Source organism: Vombatus ursinus, unplaced genomic scaffold, assembly GCF_900497805.2.
Source record: "Vombatus ursinus unplaced genomic scaffold, bare-nosed wombat genome assembly UNPS02014778.1, whole genome shotgun sequence".
Classification (NCBI taxonomy): Eukaryota; Metazoa; Chordata; class Mammalia; order Diprotodontia; family Vombatidae; genus Vombatus; species Vombatus ursinus.
The window spans coordinates 42084877-42103925 of record NW_020954556.1 but is presented as its reverse complement, the minus strand read 5'-3'; the positions used below and the strand labels follow the sequence as shown (position 1 = coordinate 42103925).

The 19049-nt window shown below is 35.3% G+C and overlaps 1 protein-coding gene across 21 annotated transcripts in view; it reads right to left on the bottom strand.

Annotated features, from left to right (window-relative positions):
* NRXN1 (neurexin 1) overlaps window positions 1-18433 on the bottom strand; it is a 1385770-nt gene extending 1367337 nt beyond the window's left edge. For all 21 annotated transcript variants that reach the window (XM_027865387.1, XM_027865388.1, XM_027865392.1 and 18 more), the window contains exon 1: window positions 16740-18433. In XM_027865387.1, coding sequence (XP_027721188.1) covers window positions 16740-17511 — 772 coding nt within the window. In that variant the 5' untranslated portion in view covers window positions 17512-18433. The remainder of the gene's footprint in view (window positions 1-16739) is intronic.
* Between the last annotated feature and the right edge of the window lie 616 nt (window positions 18434-19049).

Here is a 19049-nt window from a genome sequence, read left to right as displayed (position 1 = left end):
AACACAAAATTCCATGAGATTAATTGTAGGAGAAATCACTTTCTGATAGTTGGAAGATTTCATGGAAGAGGTGGCATTTAAGCTAGTCTTTGGGGGTGCAGTGTGTAGAGCACTGGCCCTGGAGTCACAAAGATCTGAGTTCAAATCCAGCCTTAGACACTTACTAGCTGTGTGACCCTAGGTAAGTCACTTAACCCAGATTGCCTCCAAAAGAAAAGAAAAGAAAAGAATAAGCTAGTCTTTGTATGATGCATAAGAGTTTACTAAAACAGAGAAAGAGAACACATTCGTGCCCCTTTGGAATTAATTACTGGAATAGCAGTAATTTCTTCATGAAGAAAATAAAGACATAGAGCAATGTTAAACAAAACAACAATCAGAAAATAGAAGAGAAATGGAGTTATTTTGTCTACTAGTGAGACAAATCTAGGTTTGATTTCTTATTTTAAGGATTCCTTTATATCTCATCTTTTCCATTTCCACTAAGAAGAAAATAAGAAAAAAATGAACTCAGGTAATCAGAGAAAATATTTAAGTTAGACTTAAGGACAATAAGGAGTATTAAATAACAAGAAGGCTCATTAAAAAAGGGGGGCAAATGCTATTTAATTTCTCCCCTCCTGCCAAAAATGACATATTATAAAATCTTCTTGAGGGAATAATAGAGACTGGATAAATCCATGACTGTAACAACCAAGCGGAATCATTCTAACTTGATTTTTAGTCAATCAATCAAATTTTACTTCTTTAAAGCATTTGACACAGTTTACCACTCTCTCCTCTTATAAACTCTTTTATTTCCAGTTTTTTTTTCCTGACAACTCTCTGTCTAATTACTTCTAAGTCTAATTTACTGGATCTTCATCTCTATCATTCTCACCAACTGGGGATGTACCCCAAAGTATTAACTTTGGTCTTCTTCTCTATTTTCTCTATACTAGAATTTGACAATCTAATCAACTTCCATCTCTATATTTGTAACATTCAGATCTATATCCAGCCCCAATATCTCTCAAATTCTGTTCCTAAATCAACAACTTCCCATAGGACATTTTAAATTCAATTCAAACATAATGTGTTCAAAAGAGAAATTATTTCTCACCCAAAACATACTCCTTTTCCAAACTTCCTTATTTCTGTCGAGAATACCACCATCATTAAAATCATTTAAGTTTCACATGTTATCGTTCTCATTTTACTCTCTCATCCAACATATCCAATCAGTTACCAAATTTTACCAATTCTATCTGCACAAAATTTGTCTCATGTTCCCTTCTCTCCACTCACATAGCCATCAGTCTAATTCAGAACATCAATAGCTCTCACCAGGAATGTTATAATATTCTCTTAATTCAACCTCAAGTTTTTTTGCACTAGAATCCATTTTCAACCAAAGCAATTTTTTTAAAGCATATATCAGACCACATACCTCTCAAAACTTTCCTCAACACACACACACACACACACACACACACACACATGCACACATACAGTCACACATTCAATGAACTCCAGTAGCTTCCTATTACATTCAATATAAAATATAAAACACCTACTTAGCATTAAAAGTTTTCTATAATCAGGTTTTATCCTATTTTGCCAACATTATTACACATAATTCTTCTCCACATATTGGCCTTTTTGCTGTTGCTCACACATGACACTCCATCTGACATCCTCATGCTTTTTGACTGGCAGATCCCAATATGGGTTCTCTTCCTTCTCACCTTTTCTTTTAGAATCCCTGCTTCCATTCAAGATCTAAGTCAAATACTACTTTCTTCAAGAACCCTATTCTGCCTCTCTCCATCAAGATTACCTGGTATCTGTTTTATATATAATTTAATATTCTTATGTATGTACCTGCTCTCTCCCCTTTTAACAGCATATAAACTCCTTGAAGGTAAGAGCTGTATGATTTCTTTATTTGTATCATTCACCTGCAATGCAGTGCTTGGCAAATTGTAGGTATCAAATGAATATTGAATGACTGATTAATTCCTCAAGGATTTGACCAAGAGTTAAAAAAAAAACCTGGGTTCTAATACCAACTTAAACAGTAACTAATATGATCTAGGTATGTCAAAGATCCTTAACCTGGGGTGGGGGCGAATTACATGTTTATATTCACCAGCCTCTAAAAGAAATTTAGCCTTTACTTCAATTGAAAAAAAAATACATTATTTTGAGGAGGCCATAGGTTTCACCAGATGAAAAAATGAGCCATAAACTCCAAACCTCTGACTTTAAGGACTTTTCATCTTAGGTAAGTCAGTCAATTTCTCTAGGTTTCAGTGTACTCATCTTTGAAATAATAATAACTAACATTTAGATAGCATTTACTATGTATCAGGCACTGTGCTAAATGTTTTACAATTATTATCTCATTTTATCCTTATAACAACCCTAGAAGGTAGGTGCTATTACTATCTCCCTTTTACAGATGAGGAAACTGAGGCAAACTGAGGCTAAGTGACTTGCCCAAAGTGACATAGCTAGTTAAGTGTCTGAGGCCACATTTGACTCTGTTCTTTCCAACTCTAGGCCCAGAATTACCTATTACCTCTACTATCTTTTGCAATTTTAACATTTTTATGTCTGCTCTTCTCTAATTTCTTTCTTTTTTTCTTCTCTGTCTTTATTCTTCTTTTTCTGCTCATTTATTCCCTCCATTCTTACTTTCTCCTTCCCTGCACCATCATAACTCTCCTTATCATGATTGATCTTTCATATAACATAATAGAGAGAATAAATTTTCTGTAGTAGTAGCAATAGTAATAGTAGATAATAACATATTTTCATTGTGCCTTACACGTTATAAAGCACTTTACTCACAACAGCCCACATGATAGATAGTAGAAGGCATTAGTATCCTCATTTTACAGAGGTGGAAATTAAGGCTCATAGAGGTTATTATTTGCCTGTGTTCACATGGGCCATGGTTCACATGAGCAAGGACTCAAAACTGCAGCTTCTAGCAATTCTAGTATTGTTCTTACCACCTCCCCTTTTGACTTTGATCTCATCTCACTCATATCATCTATCATCTCTTCCCTCTGATACTCTTGGTCACTGTTCTCTCCTCATTACTTCAAGGTTTATTCTTTCTTCAGCCTGTAGAATGTTTTGCATCATTCCCATCACTTTCAGTATTAGGCCTGGCATGATGGCTCTTTCTATTGAAGTACATATGTAAGTTTAATTATATGGGGAAAGATTGGGGATGCAATCCACTATGTTCTCTTTTCAAAAGAGTATGCACAAAACTTGTCTATGTCAGTTTTAAAACACCATTGTTTTAGAAGATTCAATATGACTTAGTAGGTAGTAAAGTAGCCCAGTAGATAAAGTGCTGGACTTTGAATCAGGAAGAACTGATTTCAAATACTGACTCAGATACATACTGTCTGTCTGACCTTGGGCAAGTCATTTAATCTCTGTTTGCCTCAGTTTTCACAATTATAAATCGGGATTATTAATAGTATCTAATTCTCCAGGTTGTTAGGGTAAGGTAAGATATTTGTAAAATTCTTTGCAAGTCATAAAGCATTATATAATGCTATCTTCTGTTGTTACTACCACTACTACTACCATTACTACTACTGCTACTGCTACTGCTGCTACTACTACTACTATTGCCAAAGTTATGATGATAATTTAAATCTTTTCAAGTTTTTGGTTCTATGAGGAAAAAACACAGATGTGAGATGAATGATAGATAATTTGCAAGTAAGGGCAATATATTTAAATGTATTTTAATGGAGAAATTGAAAGAGCTTCTTATTATAGTAGATAAGGCATATTATTTTAATTGTACTCTTCTGATTTGAATAAAGGTTAGAAAGAATAGTGTTGGGAAGGAAAAATGGAATAACTATAGACATCAATAAAATTCTATTAAGTGGTAAGAACTGATCTATGGCCCATAAGTTATACATCAAACATAAGATGTTATTTGACGATTACCATTAACAAAGAAAATGAGGTTTCTTATAGATTTCTCTATGCCATACTTACCTACAACAAGCTGACTAGGTCATTATGTAAAAGCTTATACCTTCAAACATTGTTAGAATATTCTTGACTTCTTGTGACTTATTAAGAGCAGTATAAATATTTATATGTGCCTTAATTTCCTGAACCATGAAGTTTCTTACCTATTGAGTAGTCAGTGTTTAGAAGGCTTTAGTCATTTAACCTTTTCTAAAATATATGTTGCTTAAGAATAATAAATAGTGATTTTCATTTCAAATAGTACATTTGCTCAAAAAAAATAATTCAAGGTCCGTCAAATTGAACTACTCTTAGTAAGTAACTGTCAATACAATTTTAAAGCATGACTGCATATAGTTGGCTTTTCACACAATCCCCTGTAATAGCCTGGATGGTGTCAATCAATAATATGGAGATGGTGTTTAATGAACATTTCAAATAACCTCAAAAACTCTAGTACTATCACAAATCACAGAAAATCATTCTTCCATAAATATGCTTTAAGAAAAAAGAGTCATATACAGACTAGGTGTTTTCATATCTTAATTTAAGGCATTAAGGCAATTTAAATATATGTGTGTATATATGTACGTATTTAATGATCATTTTCATAACATATAAAATGTTGTAGTCTATATGATTCTTGGTAACTTTTTTCTCCTGTTAGAAGCTGAATTTCTTTTATGTGAAAATGAGATCAAACTATATTAATAAACTTTTACTTTTTAAAAGGATAAAAGTTGCATTAGTTTTAGGTATCACCATGTTTTAGAACAGTCAACTAGGCCAACTTGGTCAATGGGGTACATAAAAGATAGTCTGTTAGTTTCTGTGGGCAGAGATTATATTTTTAATAAATGACTTCCTTTAACTATTTCTACTAAGCATCTAAACATTCTTTATTTTATACCTATACCAAATGACAATTTGAAATATATAATCACCATAGCCTAAACAAAACAGGAACCACTGATTTTACATTTTAAAGGTGGCAGGTCATAAACACCAGTATATCTGTAGCAAGCAGTAACTATGATTATATGCTGCCATGCCAGCTATATCCCAAAGGAGAATAGATGGGCTCAGTTACAAAGAGACAGCAATATTTTGAAGAAAACAAAGGTCTCCTATCTCGGTGCCTCTGCCTGGCTGAAGAGTCTTACTTTACTTTATCTAGCAAAGTCTGAGTAAAATTTAGCCTAAGCTGAGCCAATAGTGTAACTGTTAGGTCATGGACAATAGCAGCTCCCAATCTCTTGTAAAAGCCATGCCAAGGCTTCTTCCTATTATGAATGGGAATCCACAATTCATCATGCCCATCATTAAACATGAAGAACCCATCTTGGTCTCAGGATGGTATAATACACTACCCAATTAAGGCACTTTCCAGCTCTAAATCTTTGATACCCAAATCTCATAAACTATTGTCCTTCATAAATTCTCCTTTAACTTTGGTTCTTATTGCCTTTACATCAAGGAGTTGTGCTAGGAAAGTGCTATTTTGGGCAATATGGGTCCCTACTGTTTAGTTAAAGGGTTTCCCTGGTTACAAATCAGAAAAAGGTAGGGTTTTTTTGGTTGTTGTTATGGTTGTGTTTTGGGGTTTTTTTGCTAGGCAATCAGAGGTTAAGTGACTTGCCTAGGGTTACATAGTTAGTAAATGTCAAGTGTTTGAGGATGTATTTGAACTCAGGTCCTCCTGACTCCAGGATTGGTCCTCTATCCATTGTGCCACCTAGTAGCCCCCTAAAAGGTAGTTTTCAATGTAGGAAATTGGATAAGGATCTTCTTTCTGTGTTATAATTCTAGCTTGCTAAGTCAAATTTTTACTTTGACCTATATCTTTATTCCAATGGCAGGCACCATGACAGTGAATTTTCTTTCCTCAGTCCAGTGTTCCATTCTAGGCCTGAAGTATATAATCATAGATTTAGAGCTGGAAAAAAACCACAGAAGTGATGGAGTCAAAACCCTTTGTTTTACAGATGAGTAAACTGAGGCCCACAAAAGTTGAGTGAACTAAGTGCTCAGAATCACACAAAGTATCTGAGATAGGATTCAAAGTTCTTCCTGACTAAATCTGGTAGTCTATTCATTATGCTACTTTCTTGGTAAGACATATCCTATCATCTGAGGACAGAAACTGCCTTTCTGTTTACAACATTTCATTTTATGTATATGTATAGCCTATATTAGATTGCATGCCATATTGGGGAGGGAGGTGGAGAGGGAGGGGAAGAAAAATTTAAAACTCAAAAGCTTATGGAAGTGATTGTTGGTAAATCAAAATAAATTAATTAAAATATATTATAACATAATAAAATTTTGTTTGGAGACTAACAATAAAACCCACTTTGTTTTAAAAAATACAATATATTCATGTCATACCTTTCATTTCCAGCTCTCTTTCTACCTCCTTTCACAATCTCCTCACAAACAGCATTGCAACATATACGAGAAAACATGTATGGGTAGATTTGTTCTGGGGTCCCACATTTGTGCTCATGGGTGGCATATAATAAATTTTATTTTGCAGAAGCCCTTGCTTCACTTGATACTTTCACCTCTCCTCTACCACTTCCTCATTAACAGCTTAACCATGATGTTGGAGCCTCCTCAATACACCCCAAGTGGTCTGTCATTTTTTCCCTGAGTGGGGTGTTTTGATCTACTTTCCTATGCCCCTAATCACCAATCCTATAACTTTTTGTATTAAAGTGTCCCCCTTCCTGGGGACCATTACCCTTCATGGGTAATGGTTGTCCCATGGGAATATAAGCTTGCTATGTTCAAGAAGTCTCTTTTTGTATTTACATACATAGAATTTAGCACAGTAATTGGTACATTATAAGCATTTAATGCATGCTTTTTTTTTCATTCAGTCAGTTATTTGAGTGTAAGTCCCCATTGTGATCTTTCCAGAAGAAAGAAATTGATATTGTGCTATTATTTTAATAACTGGTTTTAATTTGTGAGCTATCATTTCCCGCCAATTTTTGTTATGACTCTACTCCTTTAAAGGGCAGTCTCTGAAGGGCAATGACAGAATGATATGACCACTCCTAATTGCCACAGCACCTGCTCATTAACTAGGTTGGGCTGGTCTTCACTCAAATGAGACCCTGGCTTCAGTTTATCTCAAAGGCAGAAGCTAGAATAAGCTGTTCTCATTACCAAGAGTTACCAAGAGCCACTGGTGACTGCCATTCCTTCATTAGAATTTTGGGGTAACCTGACTCATGAAGGAGAAAACTAACCAGAGAGGTCTGGATGAAAATGGTTTCCCCTTTCCAGCTTGCTGAAGGCTGCTGAGTCTTATGATCAAGCTACAGTCCTTAAAGGAGGAGTCAGAGATTTCCTAGCTCATCTCCTCATTAAATGTTCACTAATCAGGGTTGAGTTTCGTTTGTCTGGAATTCCTTATCAGAAGGTAAACACCTCATCTAAGGTGTTTCAGGATGTTTCTTGGGGTCTTTGGTTACCAAAAAAAGAAAACACTGAACATGTATTTATTGATTATTGGCTAGCCTAGTTAATAAATTGATTAATAATACCTAGAAATTTTGTCTCTCAGGATTTTATGTGTGAAAGAAATAAAGAGTACCAACTGTGCTGGTCTGCATTTATCATTTGATTTTCCTGCTTCATGTTGGTAAGGAATTCCTTGTGCCTGACTTTGAGAAAATCAAGGCATCTTATTTTAAGGGGACAGAAATTGTTCTAGTCCCTTATATGCCAGGAAATATAATTCTCTTTTCATTCATGTTAAAGGGGAAGCAGTCCATTAAGCATAACATGAAAGATACAAGACATAAGAAATGAACAGGCTGGTGTCATGGAAATAAAACCAAGTACTTCCTAATAAGACTTCGCTTTTTTATTCTCCTGGCATGAGCAAGTGCCATCACATTTGGGATTCTGTCACATTGTGAAATTATGAAAATTTTATTATTTCAGTGATTTGAATTAGGTGACATCAACAAACTTAGTCCCAGTAATATCCAGTCACAATTAGAGTCAGCTGCATATACAGCTAACATCCGTAATGTATAAGCTCCTTGAGGGAAAGGGTTAGATCATAGATCCCTCTTTTCATCTACCTTGCTTAGAGGGTTGTTGTGAAGAAAGAATTTTGCAAGCTGTAAATCATTCTATAAATGAGGATTGTTTTTTCATTTTTGTTTTATTGGTCTAGGCTTGTGATTTTATTGTTAGAGGGAATTTCTTGTATGTAAACTTTTCCTACCAATGCAGATAGGCAATTTATCTGTAAATTATATTTTTAGAGAGTTGCATGGGGATACTGAGTCAGTCAGAAACCTGACCATAGTCACACTCTAGCTGGTGTCAGGTAAGATGAGTCCATATCTTTCTGATTCCAAGACTGTCTCTCTAGACCCCAAACCACGCTGTTTGTTGTGTTACTGTTATTATTAACATCGTTATTTTCATGTTTTTTTTTATTAACTTTACTCAGCACAATAATTTGGGCAAAAGGGACATTTACTTAATGCTATTGAATTGGAATTAAATATTACAACTCTAAAAAGTAAGTAACCAAATCAAAATGTATTTACATGCCTTTGTGTTCTATGACTAAATAATGACTGACTATTTTAAAATTTAGTATCCTAAAACATAGACTGTGGAGGGAGTTGTGGCTGGTAATTTTTTTTAACAGTGAAATAATGAAATAATTATCAAGTATAGATTGAATGCCTGCTTTATTCCTGACACCCAACAACCCCACCCCCAACATTCCAAACTACCCAGTGCCCTTATTTTAAAGTCTTTGTTTCAAGTTACTCAATGACCTCATTTTTATGTCTTTGTTTGGTTCTTTGAGTGTCAGTAGGTCTTTTTTTTCAAGAAATCCCCAATATAACATAGACTGCCATCCTATTAAGGTGATTTTAAAAACATTATGGAGACATAAGAAATTTGGAAACAATTAAGATTCAAAGGTTGTTTCAGGTCACTGAAAGATAAATTACTTTCTAACCTTACCCATAGTTTGAGTTTGTATTTATCTTGTGCAGTTGACTTGATCTATCGCTCTCAGGATTGATCTTTGATGTATAAATCACAATAATTTGACCCTTTTTAAAAACCTAACTCTACTTAGAATGGAATCTTCATCAATGTAGAGGGTGTCATTTCTGTAGAATCTTATTAACGATTCCTTTGGAAGCCTTAGTGATCAAAGTTTTTAAGCAGATTTAGGACAGTAAGAATTATTTCCTGCTAGTTTATACAATGAGTAGAAACCATGTGAATTGTTAACATTAAATCTCAATATGTCATTAGTTTAGATTTTACTCAGGAGGAACAGTGGAATCAATGTCCTGCTCATTTGGCAGAGGGTTTGACAATGAAATAATATATCAATGTGTAATAAGAGAACTACTCAGAACCTTATCAATTCCATTGCGTAATATTGAGTCTAAAGGATCCAAAATGAATCTAAAATGACACCGAAGGAAGATCTGTGGGAATTTAAACATTTTCATTAACATTTGTACTCTGCTAGCACCATGCACATTACATTTGTGTGACATTTAACTTTTTAAAAGTTAGATGAGCTCTAGTATTGAATTATCCAATTTGTCTGTTTTCTCATTTAATCTTCACTACAGTACAGTGCCCTACTTAAGGTAGGCAATTGTCAACCGTATTTCACAAATGAAAATATTTAGTAAATCATCAAAGATTATGCAGATAGTTATGGAAAAACCCCATCTTCTGAATCTTAGCCCATTGTTCTTTGCACAATATATTATAAGGTGATGGGGTCTATAGATTAGCATTACATTTTGTCTGAAGAATGACTGCAGGAGAGTGAAGCACTTCCTTTAATATCTAGGAAGCCACCGGGTTATCCATGCCCAGGTAGCCTAACCCCTAGGTTATCAAAGCACCATGAGTAAGTTGAAAACCTCAAGGTAAGCAACCACACGCCATCTATAGTCCCCAGAGTCATTATCACAGCTCTCCCTAAGAAAGTCTGGATTCCACTTGATCTAGATAAAACAAGGTATATAGCAGGAACCATCAAGCCAGTTAGTGTTCAAATCAGTTAATTCTCAAGTCCAGATCCAGGAGCTCTATCACTTCCACATGACTGTGCACCCCTGTCTTAGACCTTAAGCTATTGCTCAAGAATAGTTGAAGCCTTTGGGGGCAGCCAACACCTATTCTTGACTAGTTGAAGTATCTTATCCAAAATAGAGAGCAAGGGCTGCTGGGAAGGTGACACTTATGATCCAAAAGTGCAATACATGCCTTTCTACCCAACACCAGAGCCTGAATTAGGTATATCAGGTTCTCTGTGCTTCTTCCCACTCCCTACAACATAAGTGGCAAAAGAAAGGATAGTGAATAATTACCAATTCTGAAGTTTAGTCATTAAATTTTAAGAAACAAAAAGCAAAGTAACTATATGATAAACATCTGTATATAACACTGATCCTATAGCATGACTCTCAAAAATTAACTCCACATGGCCGCATCCATATTCTGGGATAAACTTGTATCACAGAAACTCAAAAACCCACAAAATGGTTAGGTGCTTGTAAAGAGCAAAGGAGTAGACATGATATTCTCCAAGGCTAACTCTTTCTAGGAACATAAAATATAAAGACATTTGCTTAGCTATGGTAACATGAAAAGTGATTTACAGGCTATACCACAATTGTTTAAGCAATGTAAAATATGCACAATGGACTCTGAATCTCAGTAAAAGGTATCTAGTGCACATGTTGGCCAAGTTCATTACACTGACTGCTAACTGTACATGAGTAGTAAATGGGGGGGGGGGAGCAGAAGCTCTAAAGATCTGTAGTTAGATTTGGTTGATAATATTTTTTTGTTATAAGGTGTTCCTACAATTATTCCGGTGTTCAAATGACTTCTGAAAAAAAATTAGTTTGTCCAAAGCCATGTGGGAGGAAAAAAAAGAAAGATATTAGACTCCAGGAGAATAATACTAGAGGGACCCACAGGGTTAAGTTTATTTTATGGTGAAAGTAGAAATGAATAGTAAGAAATGGCAAAAACCACCAACAACTGTACCACTTGGTAGTAAATGGAACAAAAACCAGAAAATGATCATTAATTACCATCATGCTTTGTAAGATTTTGTGTGAAGGAAGCTTCATTAAATCCAATTCCAAAAACCACGTGTTAAGCACTGACTATTTGCAAGGGGCTATGCTTGCCACTGGTGATATAGAGACAGCGTGAAAAGTAGTTCTTGCTGTCAAAGAACTTAAGCATAATACTTGATTTTAGGAAAATTTGCAGTAGATACGATGTTATTGCTAAAAAAAAAAAAGATTAAAAAAGTGCCTTCACTCCAGGACTTTTAAAACTCAGATGTAATCCCAAACCAGGTGGAGTCATATATCTGATTTAACTACTGAAGGATCAAATAAAAATAGTTAAGAAATGAAGACCAACTAAGCACCAATTAATTTAACAATAATAATAATGTATCTAATGATCATAGAGAATGACACAGTTCAAACTAATAAATATATACAACATTTTAGCTAATGCAGAATTAATCTATAGGATTCATTGCTAATTGATAGAATTAGAATTGATAATAAAAAAATTAAAGGACTAATGTCCTTTATATAACAAAGAATCAAAAACAATTTATTCCGAAACCTAAGGGTACAAACAGACCTATAGGTCATAAGGAAAATTCTAAATTAAATATAATTAATTTATTTTAAATGTTCCTGGACTCAGATTAAAGGGGAAAGAATAAGAACAAGAATTTCTAAACCACAGAATTTTCAATACCCAAGATTCCATCTTTGGTTAGAGTTCCTTTACATTTGAGAGGGGGAAAAAGGCCCAGGTAAAAATTACTCTTCAACACCTTCCTGACTGTAAAGAAATCTTTTGAAAGCCATAGATAGACAACTTCCTTTGCAGTTTTGGGATTTTAAACTCCTCTTTGATTTTTAAAACACAGATTTTCTAGGCCAGGCACAGTTCCTGTTGAAGATCACCCATTACTATACCTGCAAAACCTTTCATTCAGGCCCAAGTCATTGATGGCTTTCAGACCGAGTTTGAAAACTTCTAACAGAGATCATTTATTTTTACGAGAACTCTTTGAATGACACAGATGATTTCAAATAAGTTTCTTGAACAAAGTTGAGTTCTATTCTTAGTTTACTGTTCAATTCAATTTTTATTAAATAAACATGAATTACATGCTTTTTTTTTTGTCTGCAGAGTACCATTCTAGGTATAGTGCAGAAAGAGTCTCTGTCTTCTTTATGCTGGCACTCCAGTAATATTAATGCCAGAAAATTACATTCAAACAACACTCTCTATAGGATATCTACCTTGGTGATAGAAGGTGGTACAAGGGACATTAAGGAAATAAAAAATATGTTGTGTGCCAGTTAGGTACAAAACATTGTGCTCTATACCTTGGAACTATGGAGAAGCATTTGCCATGTTCCTTTCCTCCAAGTGTTTATTACCTAGCTGAACAGATAAAACAGATAAACATTAAAAATGATCTAATATAAAAATGCTACACAGGTTCAGAAGGCCTGTGTTTCCCTTCCCATATTTGCCACTATCTTAGACAGATGGCTTTATCTCTCTTATTATTAGTTTTCATATTAGAAAAATATGGGAGATGATCTCTAAGTTATCATTCAGTGCTAATACTTTATGCCTGTAAATGTGATAAATGTTATAGATAATGATTTCCAAAGGAGGGACCCAGATCCATATGAAGAATGATGACGTTCATAAACATTCTGAAATTCATAAATTTTTGATAGAATGGAACCAAAACTTACACATAAAATCCAGTTTAGTCCTTTGTATATAATAAATGGGCACATTCATGTGGATTACAATCCTTAAAGATTGTATGTGTATATACAAATATAAGTGAATATATATATATATGTGCATATATATATATATATATATATATATATATATGTTTGACACTGGTCAGTTTTATAAGCTCCCATATAGGACATAGTATATAAATAACCTTGTAGATGTTCAAAAATTTTTGGCAATCAATCAAAGTAAAAATCTCTCAGACAGTTGGATGTGGGAGGTGATAAAAAAAATCAAAATTCAAGTTAATATCTTAAATTTAAAATACAAAATGCACAAGATCTGATTTTATTGAAAATGTGAAATAAGTGAAATATTTATTAAATTAATAGTTGTAAAGGTTTTTAGGGTCTTTATTTTTATTTTGATACTTGGGTATCTATGGATATCATTAATTCTTTCAGCACACTAGGAAAATTCCTTAGTACACTGAAGCAGAAATGCTAAACATTGATATAGCTTAGCATCAGAAGGAACATGGGACTCATGGGAAATCAATGTATCATATAATCTATCAGTTAAAAAATTATTTCTTTCCCTGTCAAATTCTGATGTTTATCCTCACCATTGCACAATATAATAGATATATCTCAATGGTTGGGGGAAATGTATTTTTTTTCCAAATACCACCTTTTGAATCACAGAGACAAAAATAAAGAACCTAAATATTAATCTAGTGAAACTGCAACCTAGTTCAAAATTACTACTTGGCTAGGGATGTGGGTATTTGTACTCCAGTCTTGGTTCTAGAATAATTACTAACTAGAATTACTCTCTTAACTTGTACTGTATTTCAATCTACCTCAAAAAAGGTCTGATAACACAGTTCCCTTCAGTACTGCCCCCCTAGACATATGTTGTCAATAAACAGGAAAATAAGAAAAGGTGAACTCCTTAGGGACAGATGTACTAGTAAAACCAAATGTTGTATAAGTCTGGAAATACAGGTTTTTTGTTTTTTGTTTTTTTTTTCCTGAGGATGTTAGACCTGGTGGGAGAGAAAGACAAGCTCTCTCACTTGGTCATGGTTCTGATTCTGTCTAGAAATAGGTAACGCATTGGGAAATCAGAGAGTAAGTATATAATATCCACTATTATTTTTAACATGTTAAAAAAAAACAAACAAACTGTGGGCAATTGAGTATAAATTATGGCTGAAGAAATAGCTCCATTTTAACTGCATCTGAATGGATCTGTTGACCCTTGACTAGATACATGGAGATAATATTGGGGAAGGAATTCAAAAGACTCCTCATTTCTATCCTAAATTAATTATTCAACAGGAAATCATTTGACACACACATAATAGGAAAAAATAGGCAACAAGGAATGAGTCCTTTTGGGGAAAGTGACTTCAGTTTCTACTCTCTTAATTTTCTGATTCTGTGTTATTAAAAGTAGCCTAATCTCATATTGTCTTTAGTGGTTAGGACTAAACAACTGCCATTGCACTCAATATATGAACTATATTTCCAAACCGAATTAATGCTACACAAGAATCCTGATGGGTTTGAATCCTAGGTGGAATTATCCTTTTCATCAGGTACTACAGTGTTCAATAATACAGGTTGGGAAGTATCCTTTATTTTACATGGGAAAAAAAAAAAACTTCCTGCGTGTCAAAATAAAATGTAGGTCCCAAGATATCTAATTTTGCTTCTCTTTGACATATTACTTTTTTACCCTTTTCCCTCTATGCTGAAACCTTCTTGATTATGCATGATCCCTCGTTTTCTGCATCCAAGATGCACAGAAAAAAATCAAATTTTTCATTAAAAACACCCACCCACACAGTACCAGCTGTCATTGTATCATATTTGTTGCCTAATTTAAAGACAGAAGTTTCATTTCATGTGTTCTTCATTTAATTGTATCTTATACCTTTTAAAGCAATACCAGGTTTGGATGAACCACTTTCTACAGAATAACTGTACTTTATATCCTTTTCTACACTTTCTTTTTACTACAGCCAACCCATTATATCTGTCATTTCCTCCTTTGATTCATATGAGGACCCAACTTTGCCCCAAGGAGGAAGGATTGAGAATGTAAATATAACCATTAAGTTTAATACTACAGCCATGGAAATTTACTGGCAAAGCTGGTTTGTAGCATATGCCTTGGAAGATATTCTACTGATGAAATTTTGTGAGTAAGTGATCATGACTGTCAATAATTATCTGGATGTATCCTAAAATGAAGTGATCCTTGACTTTGCTTCCATTAGTTGCCAAGTCAGCTAAAATTTCAAGGTGTACAATTAGACTACCTCCCAATTGTTTCTGATGTTTAAAAAAAGAGTAAACATTTACACATTTTAAGCAAAGAATTCTGAAAACTAGTGACAAGTGAAAGAGAATTGCCAGTCCTAATAATATTTATGTTGGCTATTTCTCCCCATCAGTAAGTAAAAGACAGAAGGTATTACATAATGAAACACAAGCACAAATGAGGTGTCTGTCTATATAGCTCACACCATTTGATGGCATAAACTGTTTACCTTTTTCATTTCACTCATAAATGACATTTACTCAGTCATTGTTCTCCCTAATTAAGATTATAAAATACTTATTTTATATGCCATGTGCCTTCTCTTCTATTTAGCTTTTAGTAACACATCACTTTTCATCATTTAAAAAATATTAATTCCCTAATTTGGGGATGCTATGCTATTGGCCCACCCAAAGAGCTGGTATTTGTCCACTATCATGCAAGGCACACACCAGAATCACACTGAAAAGTAAAAATGTGACAGAGGCAAAAGAAACCTAGTTGTAAACAATTTTTAAAAAAGTAATTTTCAAACTGCCTCAAGCTTCAGTAACAGTATATATTTTGTTTATGCCTTATTTTCTCAGATTTTTTAACATAGGGAAATATCCTAATAATCATGCCCTTTCCAATTTTTCTTATCTATTCCTATTGTATAAACATTCAGTAACTTCCCATGCTTAAAATACTCATTTTCTGCACTGGTTTACTTCACATTTTGTCTATCATCATCTGGGAAACACACATTCAATTTTCCAGCATTTTCAGAAATCAGCATGGCCTATCTTACTCCACTTCAAGGAACCATACCAAACACCAATGTTTCTTTTTTCTTTAGTAGATGATGGGTTTCTTTATAGCTATGAAAACCAAGTGAAATCTCCAGATTACTACTGCCCTAACAAAAAAAGAAATTCAAATTTTCCTCTTCTTTTTTCTTTCAAGTTTATTTCTATCTTCTCTATTCCATCTATTGAATAGGATGTTCATGACTCTATCTTCTTTTTATTGGTCACAAATAATCACATAAATGTTTTTAATCTTGGTCATGGTGAACCTCCCAATTCCACCTCCACACTCACTCCAAAATCCATCATATGCCTACCTAGTCTCTTTCAGATTTTTTTTAAATTAACTTTTATTGCATAAACAGTAGCTATGTAGTTTGTAGGATTATCTGGAGTGAATAGGTGAGGGGGAAGTTTCAGGGTAAATAGATGGGCTATATCCAAATGAAAAATTATGCCAGATTTATGAAGACTTAGAGTACTGGTTCAGAGATAAGGTTAATACCTTCATCCAAAAGTGCAAAGAGTTCATTATGCTCCATATTAGGTAGGAGCAAGCAAGGAAATAAGGAGATCCCTGTTTGACAATGGAATCAGGGATTGTGACTGCTGGAAGGGTTAGAGGATTCTTAGGAGAAACCATGGATCAAACAAAGACAGAGAGGCGGGAAGAGATAGGACCTCACCTTGGAGATAACAGACACACATTGTCTAGAATAGTAAAATTCCATGCAAGCTTACCCATCATGCCCACCATTCCCTTTCTTTGCCCCCTTTAGAGAGGTGGGCATTGGGTCCTCTTACCTTGGCTGCAGTCCTTGCCGCGGAAGCCAGTTCGGGAGCAGTCACACACCGCTTTGTCATCGACCACGGAGCAGACCCCTCCATTGAGGCACACGCCTCCCTCGCCCTCCTCCCCAACCTCACACGGGCTCCCCCCACCACTACTGGGAGGCTCATCCTCCAGTTTCACCTCGCCACTCTCCACTGGCAAGGCCTGGGATGAGTTCACCCGCACATCACGAATCCACCCTTTGAAGGGTTCTCGCTCCCTCACTGAGGCCAATGTCAACTTGAGTGCTGCAGCCCGTAGTTCTGGAGGCAGGCCACCCACAAAGAGGCCACTAAATACTGTCATATCACGTCGCTTTGACTTGACCTCCACCCACTTGGCCTCTGTTTGGTCGATGAGCAAAGTTGTGTTTCGAAATTGACGGCGAATCCGCACTGTGTGCCAAGTGCCATCATTGACTGGTGTATCTGACAAGAGTACTGCAGGCTCAGCACAGAAGATTGAAAAGCTGAGCTGCAGCCGGCCACCTCTGGTAAGGATCAGCTCCAAGAAGTCACAGAAACCTTCATCATCAAAATAGAGAACTAGGCCCCGGGCACTTCGGGTCTTCAGCTGGAAACTCATCTCACTCTCACAGCAGGCATTCCACTTAGGGAATCGCGTCCATTGGCCATCAGCCCCTGGGAACTCCAGCCCACTGCCCAATTCTGCCCAGCACCCCAAAAGTAATAGTGAGAGGCATACAAGGAAGCAGCCCCCACGCTGTAGCAGCGCCGTCCCCATGCTCGGGGCTGGGGTGCGGCGCGGAGACACAGGGGTGGACAGGTTCAAAATCTTCCTGGACACCCTAAGGTGGAATTAGGGAGGGTATCAGGGAATAAAAAGTGGCAGGAATAGTAAAGACAATGGCTGGAGTAGGAATGCTCACTCCTTTACCTGAAACCCTCTTTTTTTCTTTTTTTTTCAAAAACCTCTCAACCTCTCTATATTTTCTACCCCACTGGAAAATGTCGGCCCTAGTAGTATAGTATAGCCACAGAACTTCCAGGCCAAGATGTAAATACACCTTGAGGAAATGTGCTAAAAACTTTATCAAGAACAAAGAAAAAAAATGCTGATCACTTAGGTAGAAGATATGGGCTGTTGGTTCAATGAATGAGTCAGCAGATGCTTCCACTCCCAAATGCAACAATCCTTCAGATTCTTTTGGTGGTGGAGACAGGACAGATGAATAGGAAAAAACAAAACACCAAACTTCTCAGATGTTTGACAACCTAATATTAATATTTCCACATGCCTGAATACATATATCTTCACATGTTACCCCCAAAATGGATAGTCCCCAGTAAGGGGGAAAAAAGGTCCTTATCTTCTTTAGAACATCAATTATCAATTCCAGACTTGCCTGCCAATAGAGGTTATGCTGTCAGATCACAAAACATTGGTCCCACTGTAGCCAAGGCAGAATGTTAGCCTCCTTGATCATGACTTCCCAAGCTATTTTTAAAAATCCCCCTTTTTTTCTTCTCCCCAACAGTGGGGTTGAAGCCCAAAAGCTGTCAAATAGAAAGAGAGCTCCTTTAATTGTAAAGCTCAACAGCTCCTCTTCTTTTCCCTCCTTCCATGCAAGACCAAGATCAATCTGGGCGCATGTCGATGTGTTGTTGTTGTTGGTTTGTTTTTTTTTTTTGGCTTTTTTTTTTTTTTTGTGACCCAGAAATCTGCAAAGAATTAAGAAAACAAAATAAGTTCTAAACTTATTTACTATATCAGTCAGGTGAATTTTCTTATTGTTTTACCAATTATTGGGCAAACTATTCTTTAAATAGTATACCATGTATAAAACTAGTATTGTAAAGAAATGAGGAAATATGGCAAATTCTGTGTTTGTTTAATCGAGTGTAATCCTCAAGTCTAGTGTAACCATATAAAACTGCTTACTGCAAATTTGTAACTTCTTATGGTAATTAACCAACAGCCATTCAAATCAGTTTAGGACAAAAATCTGATCTTCTTTATCGTCTTTATTTTTTAAGGAAGTTTCCTTTTTAAAAAATCTGAAAGGCGGAAATTAAGCCCTGCTTATTCTTCTTGTCATTGATATTTTCCTCCAGAAATATATCTCCTCCATTTTTATCTCTTACCTGAGTATAGAAGTATGAATATCACTTAGCCAGACATCATATGTATGAATAGATTTGGGGACATATAAAGTAGATTAAACAGCCTTTATGAAACTGCTTACTTTTATTTATACTGCATTCTTATCATTTTATTTTCACAAGGAGAGATAGTGCAAGAAGGGTTCTTTATAAGATGCT